This window comes from Neoarius graeffei, chromosome 17 (assembly GCF_027579695.1).
Source record: "Neoarius graeffei isolate fNeoGra1 chromosome 17, fNeoGra1.pri, whole genome shotgun sequence".
NCBI classification, from domain to species: Eukaryota; Metazoa; Chordata; class Actinopteri; order Siluriformes; family Ariidae; genus Neoarius; species Neoarius graeffei.
Genome location: NC_083585.1, coordinates 60,615,328 through 60,642,550, shown reverse-complemented (window position 1 = coordinate 60,642,550; position 27,223 = coordinate 60,615,328). Strand labels below are relative to the sequence as shown.

At 42.9% G+C, this 27,223-nt stretch overlaps 2 protein-coding genes across 2 annotated transcripts in view; both read left to right on the top strand.

Moving 5' to 3' along the window:
• Positions 1 to 17,004, top strand: part of kifap3b (kinesin-associated protein 3b) — a 76,832-nt gene extending 59,828 nt beyond the window's left edge. Inside the window, exon 20 of the mRNA XM_060898211.1 lies at positions 14,576 to 17,004. Within this exon, the coding sequence (XP_060754194.1) occupies positions 14,576 to 14,699 (124 nt within the window). The 3' untranslated portion in view covers positions 14,700 to 17,004. The remainder of the gene's footprint in view (positions 1 to 14,575) is intronic.
• An 8,380-nt stretch (positions 17,005 to 25,384) lies between these two features.
• Positions 25,385 to 27,223, top strand: part of msh5 (mutS homolog 5) — a 75,046-nt gene continuing 73,207 nt past the window's right edge. Inside the window, exons 1-2 of the mRNA XM_060898210.1 lie at positions 25,385 to 25,480; positions 25,854 to 25,977. Of these exons, the coding sequence (XP_060754193.1) occupies positions 25,385 to 25,480; positions 25,854 to 25,977 (220 nt within the window). The remainder of the gene's footprint in view (positions 25,481 to 25,853; positions 25,978 to 27,223) is intronic.

Below are 27,223 nucleotides of genomic sequence, written 5' to 3'. Positions count from 1 at the left end.
TCCGACACGGTCTGACTCAATCCGACCCAAACTGACACAGTCCGACACAAACCGACACAGTCCGCCACAAACCGACACAAACTGACACAGTCCGACACAATCCGACTCAATCCGACACAAACTGACACAGTCCTACACAATCTGACTCAATCCGCCACAAACCGACACAGTCCGCCACAAACCGACACAGTCCTACACAATCCGACTCAAACTGACACAGTCCTACACAATCTGACTCAATCCGCCACAAACCGACACAGTCCGCCACAAACCGACAGTCCTACACAGTCCGCCACAAACCGACACAGTCCTACACAATCCGAATCAATCCGACACAAACTGACACAGTCCTACACAATCCGACACAATCTGACTCAATCCAACACAAACTGACACAGTCCGCCACAAACCGACACAGTCCGCCACAAACTTACACAGTCCGCCACAAACCGACACAGTCCTACACAATCCGACTCAATCCGACACAAACTGACACAGTCCGCCACAAACCGACACAGTCCTACACAATCCGACTCAATCCGCCACAAACCGACACAGTCCGCCACAAACCGACACAGTCCTACACAATCCGACTCAGTCCGCCACAAACCGACACAGTCCGCCACAAACCGACACAGTCCGCCACAAACCGACACAGTCCGCCACAAACCGACACAGTCCGACTCAATCGGACCCAAACTGACACAGTCCTACACAATCTGACTCAATCCGACACAAACTGACACAGTCCTACACAATCCGACACAATCTGACTCAATCCGACACAAACTGACACAGTCCGACACAAACCGACACAGTCCTACACAATCCGAATCAATCCGACACAAACTGACACAGTCCTACACAATCTGACTCAATCCGCCACAAACCGACACAGTCCGCCACAAACCGGCACAGTCCGCCACAAACCGACACAGTCCGCCACAAACCGACACAGTCCGCCACAGTCCTACACAATCCGATACAATCTGACTCAATCCGACCCAAACTGACACAGTCCTACACAATCCGAATCAATCCGACACAAACTGACACAGTCCTACACAATCTGACTCAATCCGACCCAAACTGACACAGTCCTACACAATCTGACTCAATCCGACACAAACTGACACAGTCCGACACAAACCGACACAGTCCGCCACAAACTGACACAGTCCTACACAATCTGACTCAATCCGACCCAAACTGACACAGTCCTACACAATCCGAATCAATCCGACACAAACTGACACAGTCCTACACAATCTGACTCAATCCGACCCAAACCGACACAGTCCGCCACAAACCGACACAGTCCGACACAAACCGACACAGTCCGCCACAAACCTACACAGTCCGACACAAACTGACACAGTCCGACACAATCCGACACAATCTGACTCAATCCGACCCAAACTGACAGTCCTACACAATCTGACTCAATCCGACACAAACTGACACAGTCCTACACAATCCGACACAATCTGACTCAATCCGACACAATCTGACTCAATCCGACACAATCTGACACAGTCCGACACAAACCGACACAGTCCTACACAATCCGAATCAATCCGACACAAACTGACACAGTCCTACACAATCTGACTCAATCCGCCACAAACCGACACAGTCCGCCACAAACCGACACAGTCCGCCACAAACCGACACAGTCCGCCACAAACCGACACAGTCCGCCACAAACCGACACAGTCCGCCACAATCCGCCACAAACCGACACAGTCCGCCACAATCCGCCACAAACCGACACAGTCCGCCACAAACCGACACAGTCCGCCACAAACCGACACAGTCCGACACAGTCCGACACAGTCCTACACAAACCGACACAGTCCGACACAGTCCGAATCAATCCAACACAAACTGACACAGTCCGACACAATCCAACTCACTCCAACACAAACCGACACAAACTGACATAGTCCGACACAATCCGACACAATCCGACACAAACCGACACAGTCCGACTCAATCCGACACAGTCCTACACAATCTGACTCAATCCGACCCAAACCGACACAGTCCGCCACAAACCGACACAGTCCTACACAGTCAGCCACAAACCGACACAGTCCGCCACAAACTTACACAGTCCGACACAAACCGACACAGTCCTACACAATCCGACTCAATCCGACACAAACTGACACAGTCCAACACAAACTGACACAGTCCGACACAATCTGACTCAATCCGACACGATCTGACTCAATCCGACCCAAACTGACACAGTCGGCCACAAACCGACACAGTCCGACACAAACTGACACAGTCCGACACAATCCGACTCAATCCGACACAAACTGACACAGTCCTACACAATCTGACTCCAATCCGCCACAAACCGACACAGTCCGCCACAAACCGACACAGTCCGCCACAAACCGACACAGTCCTACACAATCTGACTCAATCCGACACAAACCGACACAGTCCGCCACAAACCGACACAGTCCTACACAATCTGACTCAATCTGCCACAAACCGACACAGTCCGCCACAAACCGACACAATCCGCCACAAACCGACACAGTCCGCCACAAACCGACACAGTCCGACACAAACTGACACAGTCCTACACAATCCTACACAATCTGACTCAATCCGACCCAAACTGACAGTCCTACAGAATCTGACTCAATCCGACACAAACTGACACAGTCCTACACAATCCGACACAATCTGACTCAATCCGACACAAACTGACACAGTCCGACACAAACCGACACAGTCCTACACAATCCGAATCAATCCGACACAAACTGACACAGTCCTACACAATCTGACTCAATCCGCCACAAACCGACACAGTCCGCCACAAACCGACACAGTCCGCCACAAACCGACACAGTCCGCCACAAACCGACACAGTCCGCCACAAACTGACACAGTCCTACACAATCCGACACAATCTGACTCAATCCGACCCAAACTGACACAGTCCTACACAATCTGACTCAGTCCGACACAAACCGACACAGTCCTACACAATCCGAATCAATCCGACACAAACTGACACAGTCCTACACAATCTGACTCAATCCGACCCAAACCGCCACAGTCCGCCACAATCCTCCACAAACCGACACAGTCCGCCACAAACCGACACAGTCCGCCACAAACCGACACAGTCCTACACAATCCGCCACAAACCGACACAGTCCGCCACAAACCGACACAGTCCGCCACAAACCGACACAGTCCTACACAATCCGACTCAATCCGACACAAACTGACACAGTCCTACACAAACTGACTCAATCCGCCACAAACCGACACAGTCCGACACAAACTTACACAGTCCGACACAAACTGACACAGTCCGACACAATCCGACACAAACTGACACAGTCCTACACAATCTGACTCAATCCGACCCAAACCGACACAGTCCGCCACAAACCGACACAGTCCGATACAGTCCGACACAAACCGAATCAAACCGACACAGTCCGACACAAACCGACACAGTCCGACACAAACTGACACAGTCCTACACAATCCTACACAATCTGACTCAATCCGACCCAAACTGACACAGTCCTACAGAATCTGACTCAATCCGACACAAACTGACACAGTCCTACACAATCCGACACAATCTGACTCAATCCGACACAAACTGACAGAGTCCGACACAAACCGACACAGTCCTACACAATCCGAATCAATCCGACACAAACCGACACAGTTCGACACAGTCCGACACAATCCAACTCAATCCAACACAAACTGACACAGTCCGAAACAAACCAACACAGTCCTACACAATCTGACTCAATCCGACTCAAACCGACACAGTCCGACTCAAACCAACACAGTCCGACACAAACCGACACATCCTTACACAGTCCGACACAATCCGACTCACTCCAACACAAACTGACACAGTCCGACCCAAACTGGCACAGTCCGACACAATCCGACTCAGTCCGACACAAACTAACACAGTCCGACACAATCCGACTCAGCCCGACACAAACTGACACAGTCCGACACATTCCTACAGATCCCACTCAGCCCGCCACAAACCGACACAGTCCGACACAAACCGACACAGTCCGCCACAAACCGACACAGTCCGACACAAACCAACACAAACCGACACAGTCCGACACAATCCGACACAAACCGACACAGTCCGCCACAAACTTACACAGTCCGACACAAACCGACACAGTCCTACACAATCCGACTCAATCCGACACAAACTTACACAGTCCGACACAAACTGACAGTCCTACACAATCTGACTCAATCCGACCCAAACCGACACAGTCCGCCACAAACCGACACAGTCCGCCACAAACCAACACAGTCCGATACAGTCCGACACAAACCGAATCAATCCGACACAAACCGACACAGTCCGACACAAACCAACACAGTCCGATACAGTCCGACACAATCCGACTCAATCCAACACAAACTGACACAAACCGACACAGTCCGAAACAAACCGACACAGTCCGACACAAACCGACACAAACCAACACAGTCCTACACAATCTGACTCAATCCGACTCAAACCGGCACAGTCCGACTCAAACCGACACAGTCCGACACAAACCGACACAAACCGACACAGTCCTACACAATCTGACTCAATCCGACCCAAACTGACACAAACCGACACAGTCCGAAACAAACCGACACAGTCCGACACAAACCGACACAAACCAACACAGTCCTACACAATCTGACTCAATCCGACTCAAACCGACACAGTCCGACTCAAACCGACACAGTCCGACACAAACCGACACAGTCCGACACAAACCAACACATCCTTACACAGTCCTACACAATCCGACTCACTCCAACACAAACTGACACAGTCCGACCCAAACTGGCACAGTCCGGCACAATCCGACTCAGTCCGACACAAACTAACACAGTCCGACACAATCCTACACAATCCGACTCAGCCCGACACAATCCGACTCAGCCCGACATAAACTGACACTCCGACACATTCCTACAGATCCCACTCAGCCCGACACAAACCGACACAGTCCGACACAAACCGACACAGTCCGACACAGTCCTACACAATCCGACTCAGTCCGATACAAACTGACACAATCCAACACAGTCCGACACAAACCGACACAAACTGACACAGTCCTACAGAATCCGACTCAGCCCGACACAAACTGACACAGTCCGACACAACCCGACACAGTCCGACACAACCTGACACAGTCCTACACAATCCGACTCAAACTGACACAAACCGACACAGTCCGACTCAATCCGACTCAAACTGACACAAACTGACACAGTCCGACACAAACCGACACAGTCCGACACAAATTGACACAGTCCGACCCAAACTGGCACAGTCCGACACAATCTGACTCAGTCCGACACAAACTAACACAGTCCGACACAATCCTACACAATCCGACTCAGTCCGACACAAACTAACACAGTCCGACACAATCCTACACAATCCGACTCAGCCCGACACAATCCGACTCAGCCCGACATAAACTGACACTCCGACACATTCCTACAGATCCCACTCAGCCCGACACAAACCGACACAAACCGACACAGTCCGACACAGTCCTACACAATCCGACTCAGTCCGATACAAACTGACACAATCCAACACAGTCCGACACAAACCGACACAAACTGACACAGTCCTACAGAATCCGACTCAGCCCGACACAAACTGACACAGTCCGACACAATCCGACACAACCTGACACAGTCCTACACAATCCGACTCAAACTGACACAAACCGACACAGTCCGACTCAATCCGACTCAAACTGACACAAACTGACACAGTCCGACACAAACCGACACAGTCCGACACAAATTGACACAGTCCGACCCAAACTGGCACAGTCCGACACAATCTGACTCAGTCCGACACAAACTAACACAGTCCGACACAATCCTACACAATCCGACTCAGTCCGACACAAACTGACTCAGTCCGACACAAACTAACACAGTCCGACACAATCCTACACAATCCGACTCAGCCCGACACAATCCGACTCAGCCCGACATAAACTGACACTCCGACACATTCCTACAGATCCCACTCAGCCCGACACAAACCGACACAGTCCGACACAAACCGACACAGTCCGACACAGTCCTACACAATCCGACTCAGTCCGATACAAACTGACACAATCCAACACAGTCCGACACAAACCGACACAAACTGACACAGTCCTACAGAATCCGACTCAGCCCGACACAAACTGACACAGTCCGACACAACCCGACACAGTCCGACACAACCTGACACAGTCCTACACAATCCGACTCAAACTGACACAAACCGACACAGTCCGACTCAATCCGACTCAAACTGACACAAACTGACACAGTCCGACACAAACCGACACAGTCCGACACAAATTGACACAGTCCGACCCAAACTGGCACAGTCCGACACAATCTGACTCAGTCCGACACAAACTAACACAGTCCGACACAATCCTACACAATCCGACTCAGTCCGACACAAACTGACTCAGTCCGACACAAACTAACACAGTCCTACACAATCTGACTCAATCCGACCCAAACTGACACAATCCGACTCAGCCCGACACAAACTGACACAGTCCTACACAATCTGACACAGTCCGACACAAACTGACACAGTCCGACACAATCCGACACAAACCGACACAGTCCGACACAAACTGACACAGTCCGACACAATCCGACCCAAACTGACTCAATCCGACTCAAACCGACACAAATCGACACAGTCCTACACAAACTGACACAGTCCGACACAACCTGACACAGTCCGACACAATCCGACTCAGCCCGACACAACCTTACACAGTCCGACACAATCCGACTCACTCTGACCCAAACTGGCACAGTCCGTCCCAAACTGGCACAGTCCAACACATTCCTACAGATCCCACTCAGCCCGACACAATCCGACACAAACCGACACAGTCCGACACAATCCGACTCAGCCCGACGCAAACTTACACAGTCCGACACAAACCGACACAGTCCGACACAAATTGACACAGTCCGACCCAAACTGGCACAGTCCTACACAATCCGACTCAATCCAAAACAAGCCGAAACAATCCGACCCAAACTGACACAGTCCAACACAATCCAACTCTGCCCGACACAAACTGACACAGTCCGACACAAACTGACACAATCCGACACAGTCCGACACAAACCGACACAAACTGACACAGTCCGACACAATCCGACTCAGCCCGACGCAAACTTACACAGTCCGACACAAACCGACACAGTCCGACACAAATTGACACAGTCCGACCCAAACTGGCACAGTCCTACACAATCCGACTCAATCCAAAACAAGCCGAAACAATCCGACCCAAACTGACACAGTCCAACACAATCCAACTCTGCCCGACACAAACTGACACAGTCCGACACAAACTGACACAATCCGACACAGTCCGACACAAACCGACACAAACTGACACAGTCCGACACAATCCGACACAAACTGACACAGTCCTACACAATCCGATTCAGCCCGACACAACCCGACACAGTCCGACTCAAACTGACACAGTCCTACACAATCCGACTCAAACTGACACAAACCGACACAGTCCGACTCAATCCGACTCAAACTGACACAAACCGACACAAACTGACACAAACTGACACAGTCCTACACAATCCGACTCAGTCCGACACAAACTGACACAATCCGACACAGTCCGACACAAACCGACACAAACTGACACAGTCCTACACAATCCGACACAGTCCGACACAACCTGACACAGTCCGACTCAATCCGACTCAAACTGACACAAACCGACACAATCCGACTCAAACCGACACAGTCCGACTCAATCCGACTCAAACCGACACAGTCCGACTCAATCCGACTCAAACCGACACAAACCGACACAGTCCGACACAGTCCGACACAAACCGACACAATCCGACTCAGTCCGACACAAACCGACACAGTCCGACACAAACCGACACAGTCCTACACAATCCGACTCAAACTGACACAAACCGACACAATCCGACTCAGTCCGACACAAACCGACACAGTCCGACACAAACCGACACAGTCCGACACAAATTGACACAGTCCGACACAAACTGGCACAGTCCGACACAATCCGACTCAGTCCGACACAAACTGATTCAGTCCGACACAAACTGACCCAGTCCGACACAAACTAACACAGTCCGACACAATCCGACTCAGTCCGACACAAACTAACACAGTCCTACATAGTCTGACTCAATCCGACCCAAACTGACACAATCCGACTCAGCCCGACACAAACTGACACAGTCCGACACAATCTGACACAGTCCTACACAATCCGACTCAGCCCGACACAAACTGACACAGTCCGACACAATCTGACACAGTCCTACACAATCCGACTCAGCCCGACACAAACTGACAGTCCTACACAATCCAACTCAGCCCGACACAAACTGACACAGTCCGACACAATCTGACACAGTCCTACACAATCCGACTCAGCCCGACACAAACTGACAGTCCTACACAATCCGACTCAGTCCAACACAAACTGACACAGTCCGACACAAACTGACACAATCTGATACAGTCCGACACAAACTGACAGTCCTACACAATCCGACTCAGCCCGACACAAACTGACAGTCCTACACAATCCGACTCAGTCTGACACAAACTGACACAGTCTGACACGATCCGACTCAGCCCAACACAAACTTACAGTACTACACAATCCGACTCACTCCAACACAAACTGACACAGTCCGACACAAACCGACACAAACCGACACAGTCCGACACAGTCCGACACAAACCGACACAGTCCTACACAATCCGACTCAATCCAACACAAACCGACGCAGTCCAACACAAACAACACAGTCTGACACAAACCGACACAAACCGACACAGTCCTACACAATCCGACTCAATCCAACACAAACCGACGCAGTCCAACACAAACGACACAGTCCGACACAATCCGACACAGTCGGACACAAACCGACACAAACTGACTCAGCCCGACACAGTCCGACTCAGCCCGACACAGTCCGACTCAGCCCGACACAATCCGACTCAGCCCGACACAATCCGACTCAGCCCGACACAATCCGACTCAGCCCGACACAATCCGACTCAGTCCGACACAATCCGACTCAGTCCTGTTGTGAGAATGAAGCTGGACATCATTCCCATTTAAATCAAATGAAGGCTCTCTTAAAGGGACCGTGTTTATCTCAGGAGAGCACAGAGAGAGCAGCCTGCTCATTTTTACTCTCTGTGATGTTTAATGTTAGTGACTTTATTTTTAGAGGACAGAGAGACGCGTAGAGAGAGGGACTCGTAAAGTGAGACAGAGAGAGACACAGTGAGAGACGGGGGAGAGAGAGAAAGAGATATACTGAGACAGAGACTCTTGGATTGAGAGAGAGAGAGATGCTGAGACGGAGACACTTCGGGGGGGTACTGAGACAGAGAGACTTAGAAAGACTGAGAGACTCGGGGGGGGGGGGAGAGAGAGAGAGAGAGAGAGAGAGAGTTGAGACACTTGGAGACAGACAGTGAGAGAGAGAGAGACACTGAGTCATGTTTCCTGTGCAGCTTCACTCTTCAGAACAGTAAAAACAGAGCTGAGCTTAAAGTTTACTTTTTGTCTGCTGCCACTCTGACTTCCTGTAACTAACTCTCTCTCTCTCTCTCTCTCTCTCTCTCTCTCTCTCTCTCTCTCTTATTATTTATAACCCTGCTCTGAAGGAGGGGGTATACAGGTTTACCTCTGTCCGTCCATCCGAAACACACTTTTTCTCAGCAACCACAAATCATAGCTACTTGGTACCGAGCTTCAGCTTGGGGTTCTATACCATGTATACTGTTTTCAAGTCTGTCGCACATCGACTTCCTGTTTACCGACTGAGTGTATTTACGAAACATCTAGGGTGGATTTTGACACTATTTCAGAATGACCTTATCCCGGGGGAGAGACACTGCTCTTCACTGACCTGTTTCAGGGTTCATTATTTGTAGAAGTCAACATTCATAGTAAGTGTCCTATTCCTTCAATCGCTTGCGTTCTGATGGCCGGAAACATACTGAGCACAGAATTGTGTTAGAAATCTCAAAACTCACCTGAGCACAGAGAACACAGAGCTGGAGCGCGATAGATAATTAATTAAATAACAGGTTTAACACACTTGGTGGATCAAGTGTTTTTTGTTTCGTGCCAGAAATCAGCAGAAAATCATCTCTGCAGTGCTACAGCTCTGTCCTTTAGCTCAGTGTAGCAGCTCACGTCTACGATAAATACTGCAACCCAAAACACACGGCATGTCCGATTCACTTCCTGCAGCGAGTCGATTTAGAATCCAGGCACTTTCTCACGTCTCGATGGGAAACGGATCGAGAGCACTTTGCTCAGACCCGCTCTCGGACCCGTCGTTTTGTTTTGCGTACTTTTGATCGTCAGGATAAATTATTTTACAAAATCTCACGTAAAATATCAGATCATTATAAGAAAAACTATTAGATTAATATAAGAATGGTTATACTGCTCTTCATTCTTTACGTTAAATCACACGCATTGTGCAATCTGTCTTTCGAAACGCTTCATGCTGAAGCCAGGAAGTCGTAAACCCGTGTACTCGTACGACTCACGTTTCACTTTAACCTTCGCAATGCGTTCGTGTTTGTAACAATGTTTCCACAGATACTGAAAGTAAGATTACTTACTTACTTACTTACTTACTTATTTGTAGTATCTCTGGAAACATTGTTGCAAACACGAACGTACACGCTGTATACTGTGCGATTCAAAGAAGTTTACGCGATCGTAAAATTTTTGTTCTGTTTCTTTAAATTGTTAGCAATTTTTAAAACAATTTCTCGACATGTTAAACGATGGATTTTTGCATCGGGTACCATCGCACCATCGTATTTCTATAAAGGTTCATTTAAAAAAATAGTTTTTCTGCCAGTTTGATAGCAAACCTGCATATCGTATATCGTACAGTAAAATATTCGACTTATTCTACAGCTCTTTTTTTTTTTTTTTTACATTAAATCACGTGCATTGTGCAGTCTGACTTTCGAAACATTTCATGCTGAAGCCAGGAAGTCATAAACCTGTGTTCTCGTACAACTCATGCTTCTCATTCACGATTTCTTTAACCTTCACAACACATTCGTGTTTGTAAAAATGTTTCCAGTGACTGAAAGGAACAGTACACGTTGTATACTGTGCGATTCAAAGAAGTTTACGCGGTCGTAAAATGTTAGTGATTTTTTTTTTCCAAAAGATTTCTCAACATGGTAGTATTTTTTTCTGCCAGTTTGTTAGCGAACCTACACATCGTACATCATAGAAATGTCTTCGAGTATCGAGATATATTTTTGTAATAATCGCACGCTCCTAGGTGACTCAAGGTACAACCCTGTTCCTGATCTCTGAGGTTCTGAAAGGTACCCAGAGGTACGAGTCTCCTTTTTTTTTTTTTCTGTAGAAAGAGTGAGAGTGAGGAAACCTACCTTCTATTTGTACACTCATGACCGTGTGTTCTTTCTAGACCCGAATCACTTCCAGTAATCAGTTACAGAAACCCACCAGGTGGGTTTCTGTAACTGATTACTGAAAGTGATTTGGGTCTAGAAAGAACACAGTCATGTGTGCACATATGAGCAAAGCAAACGCCTCATGTTTTAAATACAGAGTGTGTATAAGTGTGTAAACATCCTGAAGCTCCACCATGTGCCAACAGCTCGGTGTGGATTCCGAGAGCAGGGGCGTCGCCTGATCCCAGTACACGTAAACGGCCAATATTTTCATCTTAAAATACACATTTGATCTAGTTTTTCCCAAGTAACAAACAACCTGCTGATTAAATCAACATTTCCACGTTAGGCCTGGTTTATACACGACGCTCGACTTTGTGTGCACGTGCAGAAGCAGCGGCAACACGAGCAGCATTTGTTCACATGCTCGCATACATCCGAGGCATTAAAACCTGCTCACTTTCATCGGACTGGACTTGGACTGCACGTCGGATGCGACGCCCCATCAGTTTCATGCACGGCGATGTTAAACACGCTGACGAGCTCTTTCTGTCTCTCTTTAAAACTTTCCACAGTCGTTGTGATTGCCGTCATGTCAGGGGCTGCGTCTCAACTTGGAAAAACATTCAGAAGTGTTTACTGAGAGAGAAAATCCAGGACACTGGCATGCAAAACTGAGCTTTCGAGAGTTTTTTTTTTTTATATAGGAAAACCGGTACTTAATTGTCCATACGTAAGTATGCAATTTGAGACACAATGTTAGTTTAGTTAGACATCACATATTACTTTGTTCCCCTGGTGAAATGACCCATTCTTACGTGATGTACAATTTCAGTTGCTCAGCAGTTCAGAGTCTCTTTTGTCACATTTTGCGTTTCATAATGCACCAAATGTTTGCAGTAGGAGACAGGTCTGTATTGCAGGCAGGCCAGTTTAGCGCCTGGACTCTTTGACTACTGTCTTGCTGAAAGAAGGAAGGCCTTCCCTGAAAAAGATTTAGTCTGGATGGCAGCATTTTGTTCTGAAATGTGTATATATCATTCAGCATTAATGATGCCTTCCCAGATGTGCACTAATGCCCCCTCATACCATCACAGATGCTGGCTTTTGAACTGTGCACTGATAACAAGCCGGATGGTCCCTCTCCTCTTTAGCCTGGAGGACGTGGTGTCCATGATTTTGAAAAATAATTTCTACTTTTGATTCGTCAGACCTTGGGACAATTTTCCACTTCACCTCAGTCCGTCGTAAAAGAGCTCGGGCCCAGAGAAGGTGGCGGTGTTTCTGGATATTGTTTATATCTGGTTTTAACTTGCATTTGTGGATGCAGTAATGAAGTGTTTTCACAGACGATGGTTTTCTGAAGTGTTCCTGAGCCCATACAGTGATTTCCACTATAGACATGTGTCTGCACAGTGTCTCCTGAGGGCCTGAAGATCACAGGCATCCAGTGTCAGTTTTCAGCCTTGTCTCTTGCATGCAGAGATTTCCCCAGATTCTCTGAATCGTTTAATGATATTATGGACCATAGATGATGTGATCCACAAATTCTTTGCAATTTTACATCGAGAATGTTTTGTTATTCTTAAATTGTTGCACTGTTTGCCCACGCAGTCGTTCACTGAACCCCTCCCCATCTTTACTTCTGAGAGACTCCGCCTCTCTGGGATGCTCTTTTTATACCCAGTCATCTTACTGACCTGTTGACCGTTAACCTATTTATTTATTTATTTAGTTTTAAAAGTATTACACAACTTTTCAAATCTTCTGTTGCCCTGTGTCAATTTTTTTTTTAAACCTGTTGCTGGCACTAAATTCAAAATGAGCATAATTTTTTTCAGAAAACAAAATTTCTCAGTTTCAACATTTGATATATTGTCTTTGTACTATTTTCAATGAAATATCGGGTTTCCATGATTTGCAAATCATCACATTGTTTATATTTGTTTTACACAGCATTACATTTTTTTTTTTTTTGGAATTGGGGTTATACTTGCATATACGGAATAATTCACTGAAAGGTAAAAAAGTGGTAGTAGTGGTGGTGTTTGTATGACATTCTGAGCCGCCATGTTGATTTGATGTAACTTGGGCTTGAAGAAACCATCCCGAGTCCCTGAGTAGGAACTCCAAGTCAAGGTGGTATTTTCTTTGGGTTCTTTCCTACTTGGAGGTAGAAATTACGAGTTACGAGTCTGATTCATTCCACACAGTGCTGTAACGTGTCTCTGATAAACGCCAGACCTTTAGCGATTAGGACAGAACAATACTTCTGTGTCCCTGAAATTAAATGAGCACCAGATATACTTTCAGTGCAATGTGTTTTCCTGTCAGTTGCATACTTGGCCTCTATCTCGTTACTGATAAGACAGAATTTTGTTTATTGGAATTATTCCAGGTGTGATTTATGTCTAACATAGGAAATCTGGCCTCAAGACAAAACTCTTTAAACATTGAGATATATTAGAGTAATAAAGTTTTTTGTTTTTTTCTTTCCCCCCAGACAATGCCCGTCTGAGAATAGCTGCGACTTATCACTTGGATTAGAAACCATAAAAAAAAAAAACACCCTCAGTGTTAGTCTGTACACAGAGGTAGCACTGATAAAGCTGTTAAAGTGATATTGTGATTAAAGACGATGCACACAATTTCTCTATTACATTAAACTGACTCCAGATGTACCTCAGAAATACTGACCAGGCCGTCTGAGGCGAGCAGGTGATGATTTAGCGGTGTAGCTGATGTGATGTTGGCTATGAACTTTTATTAGTGATACTTCAGGCATGTACTGCTCTTAGATAGAGCTCTGGCATGACATTATTTCTTCCATCGAGACTGAAAACTTCATCAGCTTCATCAGTTTAATACATCCAGCTGTTGTTGGCACACTGATCTAAATCTAGCTAACAGAAGTAAAAGATTGCCATCTAGTGACTGTTTCCATGTATGACTCATCCCGAATCTTATCTGTGATAATCTCTCTCTGTCCCCCCCCCACAGCAACGGATCAAACGGCCGCCCTGCCACTGCGTACGGGTTTCGCCCAGACGAGCCGTTCTACCACCTCCAGCTAGAGGAAAACAATCATCGCTCCTACCCGCAGTCCATTTCCTCGCCACACTGAGTCCACAATAAGATGGCCATCTTATGAAAAACCCCAGATTGCTTCTGTTTTCAGAGATTTGGAAATAAACACAAAGCTCCTTTGATCAGATGTACAGTCTAAGAGGAGTCCAGATTAAAAAATATTCAGATTAAATGGGGTTCAGAATAAAACATTCAGTTTGTTATCCAGATTAAGATCTTCAAATAAAAAAAAATCAGTATAAAACATCCAGATTAAGATCTTCAAACTAAAAAAGTTGTTCAGAATAAAACATCCAGGTTAACATCTTTTGAAAAAAACAAAACGGTTTAGTATAAAATATCCAGATTATGAGAGATCCATATTAAGATCTTCAAACTAAAAAAGAAGTTCAGAATAAAACATCCAGATTAACATCATCTTCAAAAAAAAAAACAGTTCTGTATAAAGTATCCAGATTATGAGATGTCCAGATTAAGATCTTCAAATTAAAAAACGTTCAGTGGAAAACGTCCACATTAAGATATCTGGATTATGAGAAATCCAAATTAACATAATCAAATTAAGAAGAGTCCAGATTAAAATAATCTGAGTCCTGGAGTCCCACTTAAACCTTCCAGATAAAATGAGTCCAAATTGGTCCCAATTAAATTATGTAATATATATGACAGCCAAATAAAATTAAAAACCCCACCAAATTAGGATATACAGATTATGAACAGGCAAGATTAAGACCTTGATTATAAAACCTACAAATTATGAAATATCCAGATTAGGACAAATTGAGTCAATATTATTCATTCATTCATCCATTTCCATTTTCCTACTGATTCAGATATGCAGGATTAAAATATCTAAAAGGGTCCAGATTAAAACATTTAGATTAACAGGAGTCCAGATTATGATGGAATGTCCTCCAGGTAAATAGAACTCCAGAATTGGATGTCCAAATTAAAAAAAAAAAAAAAATCCAGATTAAAATGTTTCTTCATATAAAGAAAAATACAAACAAATACATCCAGATTAGAATGAGGTCCAGATTAAAACAACTGGCTAAATAGATGAAATTTATCTTTAATTTACTTGAAGTTTCTTCATCTGGAGCCGAGGTGTTATTGAGCATCACTGATGCGTGATCACGCTATGATCGTACGTACAGGGTCGAGCGTTGCGCTGCCTTTTTGAATTTTGCTCGTGATAATTTTTTCAGTGTTATTTTCAGTTAGGTTATTTATTCTATTTATACAATGTTTTGCAAGACACTTTAATTGATTTATTAGTTTGAACTGACTGCACTTTAATTTGTACAACATTAATACCACTTTAACTCTTTATTCAGTACTTGAATATGTTAATATACACTTTTTTGGGGGCCAGAATTGCTTTATGTTCATCTTGCCAAACTCCTTCCGATTAAAGATATATAAAAAATTAAACATTAATACACTCAACTACTAACAGGTTAGTCATGAAATAAAATACACGTACCCTTCATCCTTTCATGATTTTAATTCAGTGATAAAATCTTTTACCTAACACTAGCTAGCTATATAGTTAGCTTATCTAATGTTAATGTTACCTCACTGACATTAGATTGAGAGCCAAATTCACTAACAACCTCGTTAACATTAAACTATTTTATTGCGTAAATTAAAACAAAACCATTAACTTTAATGCTAAACTTTACATTGAGTCAAATAAATGAAAATAAAGGTTAATGCTATGTGATCGCGTTTGTCGTTTGGATGATCAGATGTACTGTACCCTAATCTCCATCTTTAAGTGTCTCGACAAAATCAGGATGTGCTAAAATACTAAAATTTGAAAAGGCTTAACCATATTTACTCCATTTTACGCCACTATTTTTACAATCCTGATGTTCATTTATGAGCAAATAGTTCCGTATTAGCCTGGTGTGTTAGCCTAGCATGTAGAGAATGAATATCCTGAAGGCTGAACTTTCAGTATTTCAGATTACAGTGACCTGAGCCATATGAATACAGTATATGATCATTTTTGTAGCAGCATCTCAGACATTTTGTTGACCTTCCAGTCTTTCTTCGCAATATTTCTATGCAGTTTCTATTGTGTTATGTTTGGATATGTCTATAAGATATGTCGCTTTACATGTAGCATGCTTTCTCTATATTTTTAGATAGCAAACGATACAAGTTTTTTATGATATATACTTAGAATTATAGCCTTTATTTTAGTAAATGGCTTTAGTGTTTCTTATAGCCATTGCATTCTAACAGCTTGACAAAAGAAACCTGGTCATAAAGATGATTTACAATTACATCACAGCTACAATATAAAGAATAAACGGTAAAGTCTCCCTGCACTGGAAAGCTAAATGTGAAACATAAAATAAATGTTCAACCAAACGACATGTGGCTTTCAGATTTGTTTCTTACATAACGTTCTCTTCTAAAGTTGGTATTTTTGCGATTTGAATCAGCAGGTTAACCCTTTTCATTAGTCAGTTTGTGGCTGTTTTAAGGAAGATATAAGATATAATTCTGCTCCCAATCACTATCACGATCCTGATTTCTGTAGCTCTTGAGACTATTTGCCATTTTATATACAGTGCTGTGCAAAAGCACTGTATATAAAAGCATATGTAAAGAAATGCGGTAGACCAAAAAATGGCATAAAAATCTCATATCATCTGTAGCCGCTTTATCCTGTTCTACAGGGTCGCAGGCAAGCTGGAGCCTATCCCAGCTGACTACGGGCGAAAGGCGGGGTACACCCTGGACAAGTCGCCAGGTCATCACAGGGCTGACACATAGACACAGACAACCATTCACACTCACATTCACACCTACGCTCAATTTAGAGCCACCAGTTAACCTAACCTGCATGTCTTTGGACTGTGGGGGAAACCGGAGCACCCGGAGGAAACCCACGCGGACACGGGGAGAACATGCAAACTCCACACAGAAAGGCCCTCGCCGGCCACGGGGCTCGAACCCGGACCTTCTTGCTGTGAGGCGACAGCGCTAACCACTACACCACCGTGCCGCCTGGCATAAAAATAATAAAATGAAATGTTTCAATATTTAAAAAATACTATAAACAGTAATCAGTGAGCCATAATAAATGAAACATAGTCAGTATTTGGTGTGAGATGACCCTTTGCTTTTAAAAAAAAAAAATAGTAGTCTCAGGTCCAGTGAGTGCAGTTTTATGTGGAAATGAGCTGTAGGTTTTACTGAGCATCTTCCAGAACCAGCCACAGTTCTTCTGGACACTTTGTCACACTCGTGTCTTCATTTTGCACCACAAATTTTCCAGTAGCCTTCATTATGTTTTCTTTTTTAATCTGAAAAGTGCTCTCTTAAAAGTGTAATATGCTGCTCAGATACAAAAAAATTTTCCCTGTAACATTTAATTTTGTGCTGGAAAAAAAAAACCAGAACGTTTGGAACTCTAAAATGTTTTTGTCATGTTTTGACTCGATAATGTAGAAATCATAAAATAGAAATCTACAACAAAGTTTGTATGGAAAAAAAAATAGGGAGGCTAAGACTTTTGCACAGTACTGTTAATGAATATATCAATGAAGTAATGTTCCAGACAGCAATAGGACAAACGTTAGCTATTTTTAAAACTAGATTTATTTAAATTGAAGAGATTTGACTTTTTTCCTCCCATCAATATCAATTGCATCATGCAACGATCATCTCATCTCATTATCTCTAGCCGCTTTATCCTTCTACAGGGTCGCAGGCAAGCTGGAGCCTATCCCAGCTGACTACGGGCGAAAGGCGGGGTACACCCTGGACAAGTCGCCAGGTCATCACAGGGCTGACACATAGACACAGACAACCATTCACACTCACATTCACACCTACGCTCAATTTAGAGTCACCAGTTAACCTAACCTGCATGTCTTTGGACTGTGGGGGAAACCGGAGCACCCGGAGGAAACCCACGCAGACACGGGGAGAACATGCAAACTCCGCACAGAAAGGTCCTCGCCGGCCCTGGGGCTCGAACCCAGGACCTTCTTGCTGTGAGGCGACAGTGCTAACCACTACACCACCGTGCCGCCACAATGATCATAAATTGTGTAATTTTTTTGTACATGCCAGCAATATTGCTATATTCTGTATTTTAAAAAAAACCATTTTCTATGATTTTGACTTTGATCATCAATATTAAATATTTCAGACCTAAACATTAAGATATAGTATAAACTTTTGTCCCTTTTTTTTTTTTGCTCAGTATTCGTACACATGAACAATCCAGTTTACAACTTGAGTGATAATTTATGCGACATAAAAAGTCAAAAATTCATGAGACATGCAATGTCGCGTCATAGAAAATGGTTTAATGTGGAAATATAATCTGCACAGGTTTATAAATTCTGTGATTTATACTTGAAAGGGTTAAATTTACTTTTCACAAAGTTCTTTTTTACCTCAAGTACAGACGATGAGCCGAGACATGGATGGTGTGTGACTATGCTGGCTGGGTGATATGATGATGATGATATGTATACTGTAATAAATAATGTCACAAAACACAGTTCTGATATGTTTTTAAAACAAATATAAGGTTATTAACTCTTTAAAACTTTTTTACTAATTTCAAGCTTGACTTTTTTCTATTGAATTATAATAGAGGGACTATATCTAGAAATAGGCTAAAAGTTATTGTGTTTGTTACATAATGAGAAATCTTAACTTTTCCTTTATAATATATAAAGCTACATTCACTGGCCACTTTATTAAGAACACCGATTCACCCACCTGCTGTTTTATTTTCTGCAGTTCTCTAATCAGCCGATCCCTTGACAGCAACACGATGCATCAAATCACACAGATACAAATCAAGAGCTTCGGTTAATGTTCACAATGTTCAAACATCAGAACGGGAAAAATCGTGATATCTCAGTGAAGTGTGACTTTCTTTCACTGTGGCACTGTGGGGACTGGTTTGAGTGTTTCAGAATCTGCTGAGCTCCTCCTGGGGTTTTCACACACAATAGTCTCTAGAGTTTACGCAGAATGGTGAGGGAAAACAAAAAACATCGAGTGAGTGATTGAGTGAGTAACAGTTCTTTGGGTGAAAAAAACAAACTCCTTGTTGATAAGAGAGGGTTAGAGATCTGAAAATGGACAGATTGGAAGGATATAGTAACTCATATAATCACTCTTTACAACCGTGGTGAGCAGAACAGAACACCACACTGGGTTCCACTCCTGCAGCCAAGAACAGGGATCTTGGAATCAACAAGAAGTTCCTATTAGAGCGGCCAGTGAGTGCATGTTCTCTTTGGACAGCTTTATAAACTTACTTTCCTGTTACAAACAGTCAGAAACATTAATGCAATATTGTGAATTTATTATTGAGAAAATTGTCAAATTAATTTTTGCAAGTGCAAATATATCCCAAATCATCTTTACAATAAATAGTCACCAGTCCCTCTGTAATTAAGAGGACAAACAAACACCCTCCAGCTATTTATTAACTAAGCTAAGGAGGCTAAACAAACAAACACCCCCCCCCCCAGCTATTTATTAGCTAAGCTAAGGAGGCTAAACAAACAAACACCCCCCCCCCCAGCTATTTATTAGCTAAGCTAAGGAGGCTAAACAAACAAACACCCCCCAGCTATTTATTAACTAAGCTAAGGAGGCTAAACAAACAAACAAACACCCCCCAGCTATTTATTAACTAAGCTAAGGAGGCTAAACAAACAAACAAACACCCCCCAGCTATTTATTAACTAAGCTAAGGAGGCTAAACAAACACACACCCAGCTATTTATTAGCTAAGCTAAGGAGGCTAAACAAACAAACACCCCCCCAGCTATTTATTAGCTAAGCTAAGGAGGCTAAATAAACAAACAAACACCCCCCCAGCTATTTATTAACTAAGCTAAGGAGGCTAAACAAACAAACACCCCCCAGCTATTTATTAACTAAGCTAAGGAGGCTAAACAAACACCCCCCAGCTATTTATTAACTAAGCTAAGGAGGCTAAACAAACAAACACCCCCCCCCCCCAGCTATTTATTAACTAAGCTAAGGAGGCTAAACAAACAAACAAACACCCCCCAGCTATTTATTAACTAAGCTAAGGAGGCTAAACAAACAAACAAACAAACACCCCCCAGCTATTTATTAACTAAGCTAAGGAGGCTAAACAAACAAACAAACAAACACCCCCCAGCTATTTATTAGCTAAGCTAAGAAGGCTAAACAAACAAACACCCCCCAGCTATTTATTAACTAAGCTAAGGAGGCTAAACAAACAAACACCCCCCAGCTATTTATTAACTAAGCTAAGGAGGCTAAACAAACACCCCCCAGCTATTTATTAACTAAGCTAAGGAGGCTAAACAAACAAACACCCCCCCCCCCAGCTATTTATTAACTAAGCTAAGGAGGCTAAACAAACAAACAAACACCCCCCAGCTATTTATTAACTAAGCTAAGGAGGCTAAACAAACAAACAAACAAACACCCCCCAGCTATTTATTAACTAAGCTAAGGAGGCTAAACAAACAAACAAACAAACACCCCCCAGCTATTTATTAGCTAAGCTAAGAAGGCTAAACAAACAAACACCCCCCAGCTATTTATTAACTAAGCTAAGGAGGCTAAACAAACACCCCCCCAGCTATTTATTAGCTAAGCTAAGGAGGCTAAACAAACACCCCAAGCTATTTATTGGCTAAGCTAATGAGGCTAAAACAAACAAACACCCCCCAAGCTATTTATTAGCTAAGCTAAGGAGGCTAAACAAACACCCCCCAAGCTATTTATTAGCTAAGCTAAGGAGGCTAAACAAACAAACACCCCCCAGCTATTTATTAACTAAGCTAAGGAGGCTAAACAAACAAACACCCCCCAGCTATTTATTAGCTAAGCTAAGGAGGCTAAACAAACAAACAAACAAACAAACAAACAAACAAACAAACACCCCCCCAGCTATTTATTAACTAAGCTAAGGAGGCTAAACAAACAAACAAACAAACACCCCCAGCTATTTATTAGCTAAGCTAAGGAGCCTAAACAAACACTCCCAAGCTATTTATTAGCTAAGCTAAGGAGGCTAAAGCAAAAAAATAAACACCCCCAACCTATTTATTAGCTAAGCTAAGGAGGCTAAACAAACAAACACCCCCCAGCTATTTATTAACTAAGCTAAGGAGGCTAAAACAAACAAATAAATAAACACCCCAAGCTATTTATTAGCTAAGCTAAGGAGGCTAAACAAACACTCCCAAGCTATTTATTAGCTAAGCTAAGGAGGCTAAAGCAAACAAATAAACACCCCCAACCTATTTATTAGCTAAGCTAAGGAGGCTAAACAAACAAACACCCCCCAGCTATTTATTAACTAAGCTAAGGAGGCTAAAACAAACAAATAAATAAACACCCCAAGCTATTTATTAGCTAAGCTAAGGAGGCTAAACAAACAACCCCCCCCAGCTATTTATTAACTAAGCTAAGGAGGCTAAAGCAAACAAATAAACACCCCCAAGCTATTTATTAGCTAAGCTAAGGAGGCTAAACAAACACCCCCCAGCTATTTATTAACTAAGCTAAGGAGGCTAAACAAACACCCCCCCCAGCTATTTATTAGCTCAGCTAAGGAGGCTAAACAAACAAACAAACACCCCCCCAGCTATTTATTAACTAAGCTAAGGAGGCTAAAGCAAACAAATAAATAAACACCCCCCCAGCTATTTATTAGCTAAGCTAAGGAGGCTAAACAAACAAACAAACAACCCCCCAGCTATTTATTAACTAAGCTAAGGAGGCTAAAACAAACAAACACCCCCAGCTATTTATTAGCTAAGCTAAGGACCCTAAACAAACACTCCCAAGCTATTTATTAGCTAAGCTAAGGAGGCTAAAGCAAACAAATAAACACCCCCAACCTATTTATTAGCTAAGCTAAGGAGGCTAAACAAACAAACACCCCCCTCCCAGCTATTTATTAACTAAGCTAAGGAGGCTAAAACAAACAAATAAATAAACACCCCAAGCTATTTATTAGCTAAGGAGGCTAAACAAACAACCCCCCCCCCAGCTATTTATTAACTAAGCTAAGGAGGCTAAAGCAAACAAATAAATAAACACCCCCAAGCTATTTATTAGCTAAGCTAAGGAGGCTAAACAAACAAACACCCCCAGCTATTTATTAACTAAGCTAAGGAGGCTAAACAAACACCCCCCAGCTATTTATTAGCTAAGCTAAGGAGGCTAAACAAACAAACACCCCCCCCCCCCCAGCTATTTATTAACTAAGCTAAGGAGGCTAAACAAACAAACAAACACCCCCAGCTATTTATTAGCTAAGCTAAGGAGGCTAAACAAACACCCTCCCCCCCCCCAGCTATTTATTAGCTAAGCTAAGGAGGCTAAACAAACAAACAAACACCCCCCAGCTATTTATTAACTAAGCTAAGGAGGCTAAACAAACAAACAAACAAACACCCCCAGCTATTTATTAACTAAGCTAAGGAGGCTAAAGCAAACAAATAAATAAACACCCCAAGCTATTTATTAGCTAAGCTAAGGAGGCTAAACAAACAAACACCCCCAGCTATTTATTAACTAAGCTAAGGAGGCTAAACAAACACCCCCCAGCTATTTATTAGCTAAGCTAAGGAGGCTAAACAAACAAACACCCCCCCCCCCCAGCTATTTATTAACTAAGCTAAGGAGGCTAAACAAACAAACAAACACTCCCAGCTATTTATTAGCTAAGCTAAGGAGGCTAAACAAACACCCTCCCCCCCCAGCTATTTATTAGCTAAGCTAAGGAGGCTAAACAAACAAACAAACACCCCCCAGCTATTTATTAACTAAGCTAAGGAGGCTAAACAAACAAACAAACACCCCCAGCTATTTATTAACTAAGCTAAGGAGGCTAAACAAACAACCCCCCCCCCCAGCTATTTATTAGCTAAGCTAAGGAGGCTAAAACAAACAAACACCCCCCAGCTATTTATTAACTAAGCTAAGGAGGCTAAACAAACAAACACCCCCAGCTATTTATTAGCTAAGCTAAGGAGCCTAAACAAACACTCCCAAGCTATTTATTAGCTAAGCTAAGGAGGCTAAAACAAACACCCTTCCCCCCCCCCCAGCTATTTATTAGCTAAGCTAAGGAGGCTAAAGGCCCCCCCCCCCAGCTAAGGAGGCTAAAGCCCCCCCCCCCAGCTAAGGAGGCTAAAGGGCCCCCCCCCCCCCAGCTAAGGAGGCCAAAGAGTCCCCCCCCCCCAGCTAAGGAGGCTAAAGGCCCCCCCCCCCAGCTAAGGAGGCTAAAGGCCCCCCCCCAGCTAAGGAGGCTAAAGGCCCCCCCCCCCAGCTAAGGAGGCTAAAGAGTCCCCCCCCCCCAGCTAAGGAGGCTAAAGGCCCCCCCCCAGCTAAGGAGGCTAAAGGCCCCCCCCCCAGCTAAGGAGGCTAAAGGCCCCCCCCCCCCCCCCCCCCAGCTAAGGAGGCTAAAGAGTCCCCCCCCCCCCAGCTAAGGAGGCTAAAGAGTCCCCCCCCCCCAGCTAAGGAGGCAAAAGAGCCCCCCCCCCCAGCTAAGGAGGCTAAAGAGTCGACTCCATACCAGTTTATCCGATTCAAATAATTGAAACCCAGAATAAGAGTCTTGTTATAGAGCGAATCCGGGTAATTACAGTGTAATTAAAATGAAATGATAACAAGGGACACGCTTAATAACTTAATCCACCTTTTAAACATTCCGAATGAGAAATCAGGAAGCTAACGCTAGCTAAATCACCTCAGCTCCTTTCCATATAATATTTTTAATTTTAAACCAGATTTTTTTCGTAGACTTTACATTTCACTTTGTAAAATATTCTCAGACTGCTGATATTTATGGTTTCGAGAGGTTGGAGTCGACTCCAAAGAATTGTCCTTTTTATAAAGCCTGGTATCTGAGAATTGACTCTTTTTGGAATCGACTCCCAGCATTTAAAACAGTTGGCTAATTAAGATGCTTCTTATTAGCTAGACATTGTCACCTATTATTAAAACTTAAAACCGACGTTTTGTAGTAATAAAGGTTGTTTAAGGGTAGGTACATCGACAATAAACACTTTTGCTGATATTACAGTTATTTAGTTTTATCTTTGGTTAGCTAGATAGCCTTAGCTTTAGCATAATTTTAGCAGGTGTAGAGACCGAGCTAGCAAAACGAGCTAACTTTTGTCAGGAATGTTGAATTATTGATTTTAGGAAAACTGTGTACTTAAAAAAAACGTTTTTAACAACTTTTTTGACAGAAAATAATATTAGTAATGGATAATATTCAGAAAAGAATTCAGTTGATACCTTTCTGTGATTTGAATGTAGGGCTGGGCGATACGATACGATCCAATATGATATCAATATTGTGATATTTTAACATTGATAAAATTTCAGGTTTCAGAATGTAATGCTATGAAAAGTTACTGATTAGATGTTAAAATATTTTTGTACCAGTTGTTTCATTTTCCCTTCATTCCTGAGGAAATACTTAAAGCTTTCACAAATATTATTATTTTTTTAAAAATCGCAAAACATAGTGTCTTAAAGGGTTAATAACCCTTTTGTGATAATTGTGTTTTTTCATTTGCTCTTTAGATGATAAATATGGACGTCTTTCCAAATAATTCTGGATACAGGTCGTTAGTGTTCGGCAGTAAGATTTTATTTTATTTTTTAAAATTTTTTTGTCAAAAAAAAGGTTAAATTTCTAGCAACGGCATGGCAGAGGCGAGTAACGTGACTCAAGGAGGAGATTTTCCATCCCAGCCTGCCAGTCTGGATGGAGATGAGAATGAAAATGAGGAAACCTCTGAGGTGAATTGTTGATATTTTTATGATATTATAATATATAGGGAATAAAACACTTCAGGGCCTTGAGGTTATCGGAAAATAATCAACGACAGGGTGGTGCGATGAAGCAGAATTACTATTACCACCCTGAAGTTTATTATTTTCCTGAAATATTCCATTGTTTTATTCTACAGCAGCCTACCAACACATTTTTTTAAAGAATTAGTAAAGCTTGATAGACTGTACTTTTTATCCATTTCTAGTTACATTTAATGTTCCACAGAACAAGTTTGTTCCTATGCTCTCTTACGAACGTTATAGTAGCTATAAACAGTCGTTACTTCACCAGCCTCTCGGTCTTCTCTTTCTTTATTGTGTGTGTGTGTGAGATCTGCAGGTGTACCTGAGTGTACTTGTACATCACGGCCAGGTCGGACTCAGTTTCTACGACAGTAAAGATTGCACCCTGAACGTCATGCCTGATGCGGTGGATAACCGAGACCTCAGTCTGCTGGACAGAAGTAAAAACATCACAACACTCTTTAAATAAAGATAAATACAGTGTTAATGAACACTTCGAGAACATGAATTAAGACATTATTGTGATTTTATTTAACTGTATATACAGTACCAGGCAAAAGTTTGGACACCCCTTTTATTCTGTGTTTTTTCTTTATTTTTTAATTAAAAGTCGCTTCCTGTCTTAAAGTAATGATGGATGTTGTTTCTCTTTACTTCGTTGTCTGGTTCATGATATAATAATGTATGGGTTACTACACCTGTGGAATCGGGAAATTTATTAATAATATTGTTATTTACTGTTTGATCTCAAACTCATTAAGAAGCAAGAAACTTGTCCACTAATTAATTTTGACGAGACGCACCTGTGAATTGAAGAGCGTTCCAGGTGACTCCCTCATGAAGCTGGTTAAGAGAACGCCGATAGTGTGTAAAGCGTCATCAAGAGAAATGCTGGATATGCTGAAGAATCTAAAATATCAAACACTTTTTTTTTAAACTACCTAATTCCAGATATGTTCCAGATGCTATTTCATAGTTTTGGTGTCTACAGTATTGTTCGTTTCTTTCTTTCTTTCTTTCTTTCTTTCTTTCTTTCTTTCTTTCTTTCTTTCTTTCTTTCTTTCTTAAGTTTGTCAAATTTTCTTTTTCATTTTTATATTATGTAGCTTTTCTTCCTTTCTTCTTTCTAGCTTTCCTTTCTTTCATTATCTCTATTTCTTCCCTTGTAGCTTGCTTTCCTGCTTTTGTGTTCTTGCCTTTCTTTCTAGCTTTCTTTTCTTCTTTCTCTTTCTTTTATTGTACACTTCTTTCTTACTACTTTCATGCTAGCCTCCTTTTTTGTTCTTGCTCTCCTTTTTAGCCTTTCTTTCTTTCTTTCTTTCTTTCTTTCTTTCTTTCTTTCTTTCTTTCTTTCTTTCTTTCTTTCTTTCTTTCTTTCTTTCTTTCTTTTGACTTTCTCTGTACTTTCTTTCTTTCTTGCTTTCTTTCTAGCTTTCTTTCTTTTGACTTTCTCTGTTCTTTCTTTCTTTTGACTTTCTCTGTTCTTTCTTTCTTTCTTTCTTTCTTTCTTTCTTTCTTTCTTTCTTTCTTTCTTTCTTTTGACTTTCTCTGTTCTTTCTTTCCTTCATTTGACTTTCTCTGTTCTTTCTTCCTTTCCGACTCCCAGTCCTTTCTGACTCCTGGCTCTGTTCCTGTCCCCCTCTGAAGCCCAGACCCAGTCTGCAGTAAACGCAGTGTTACCCCTTT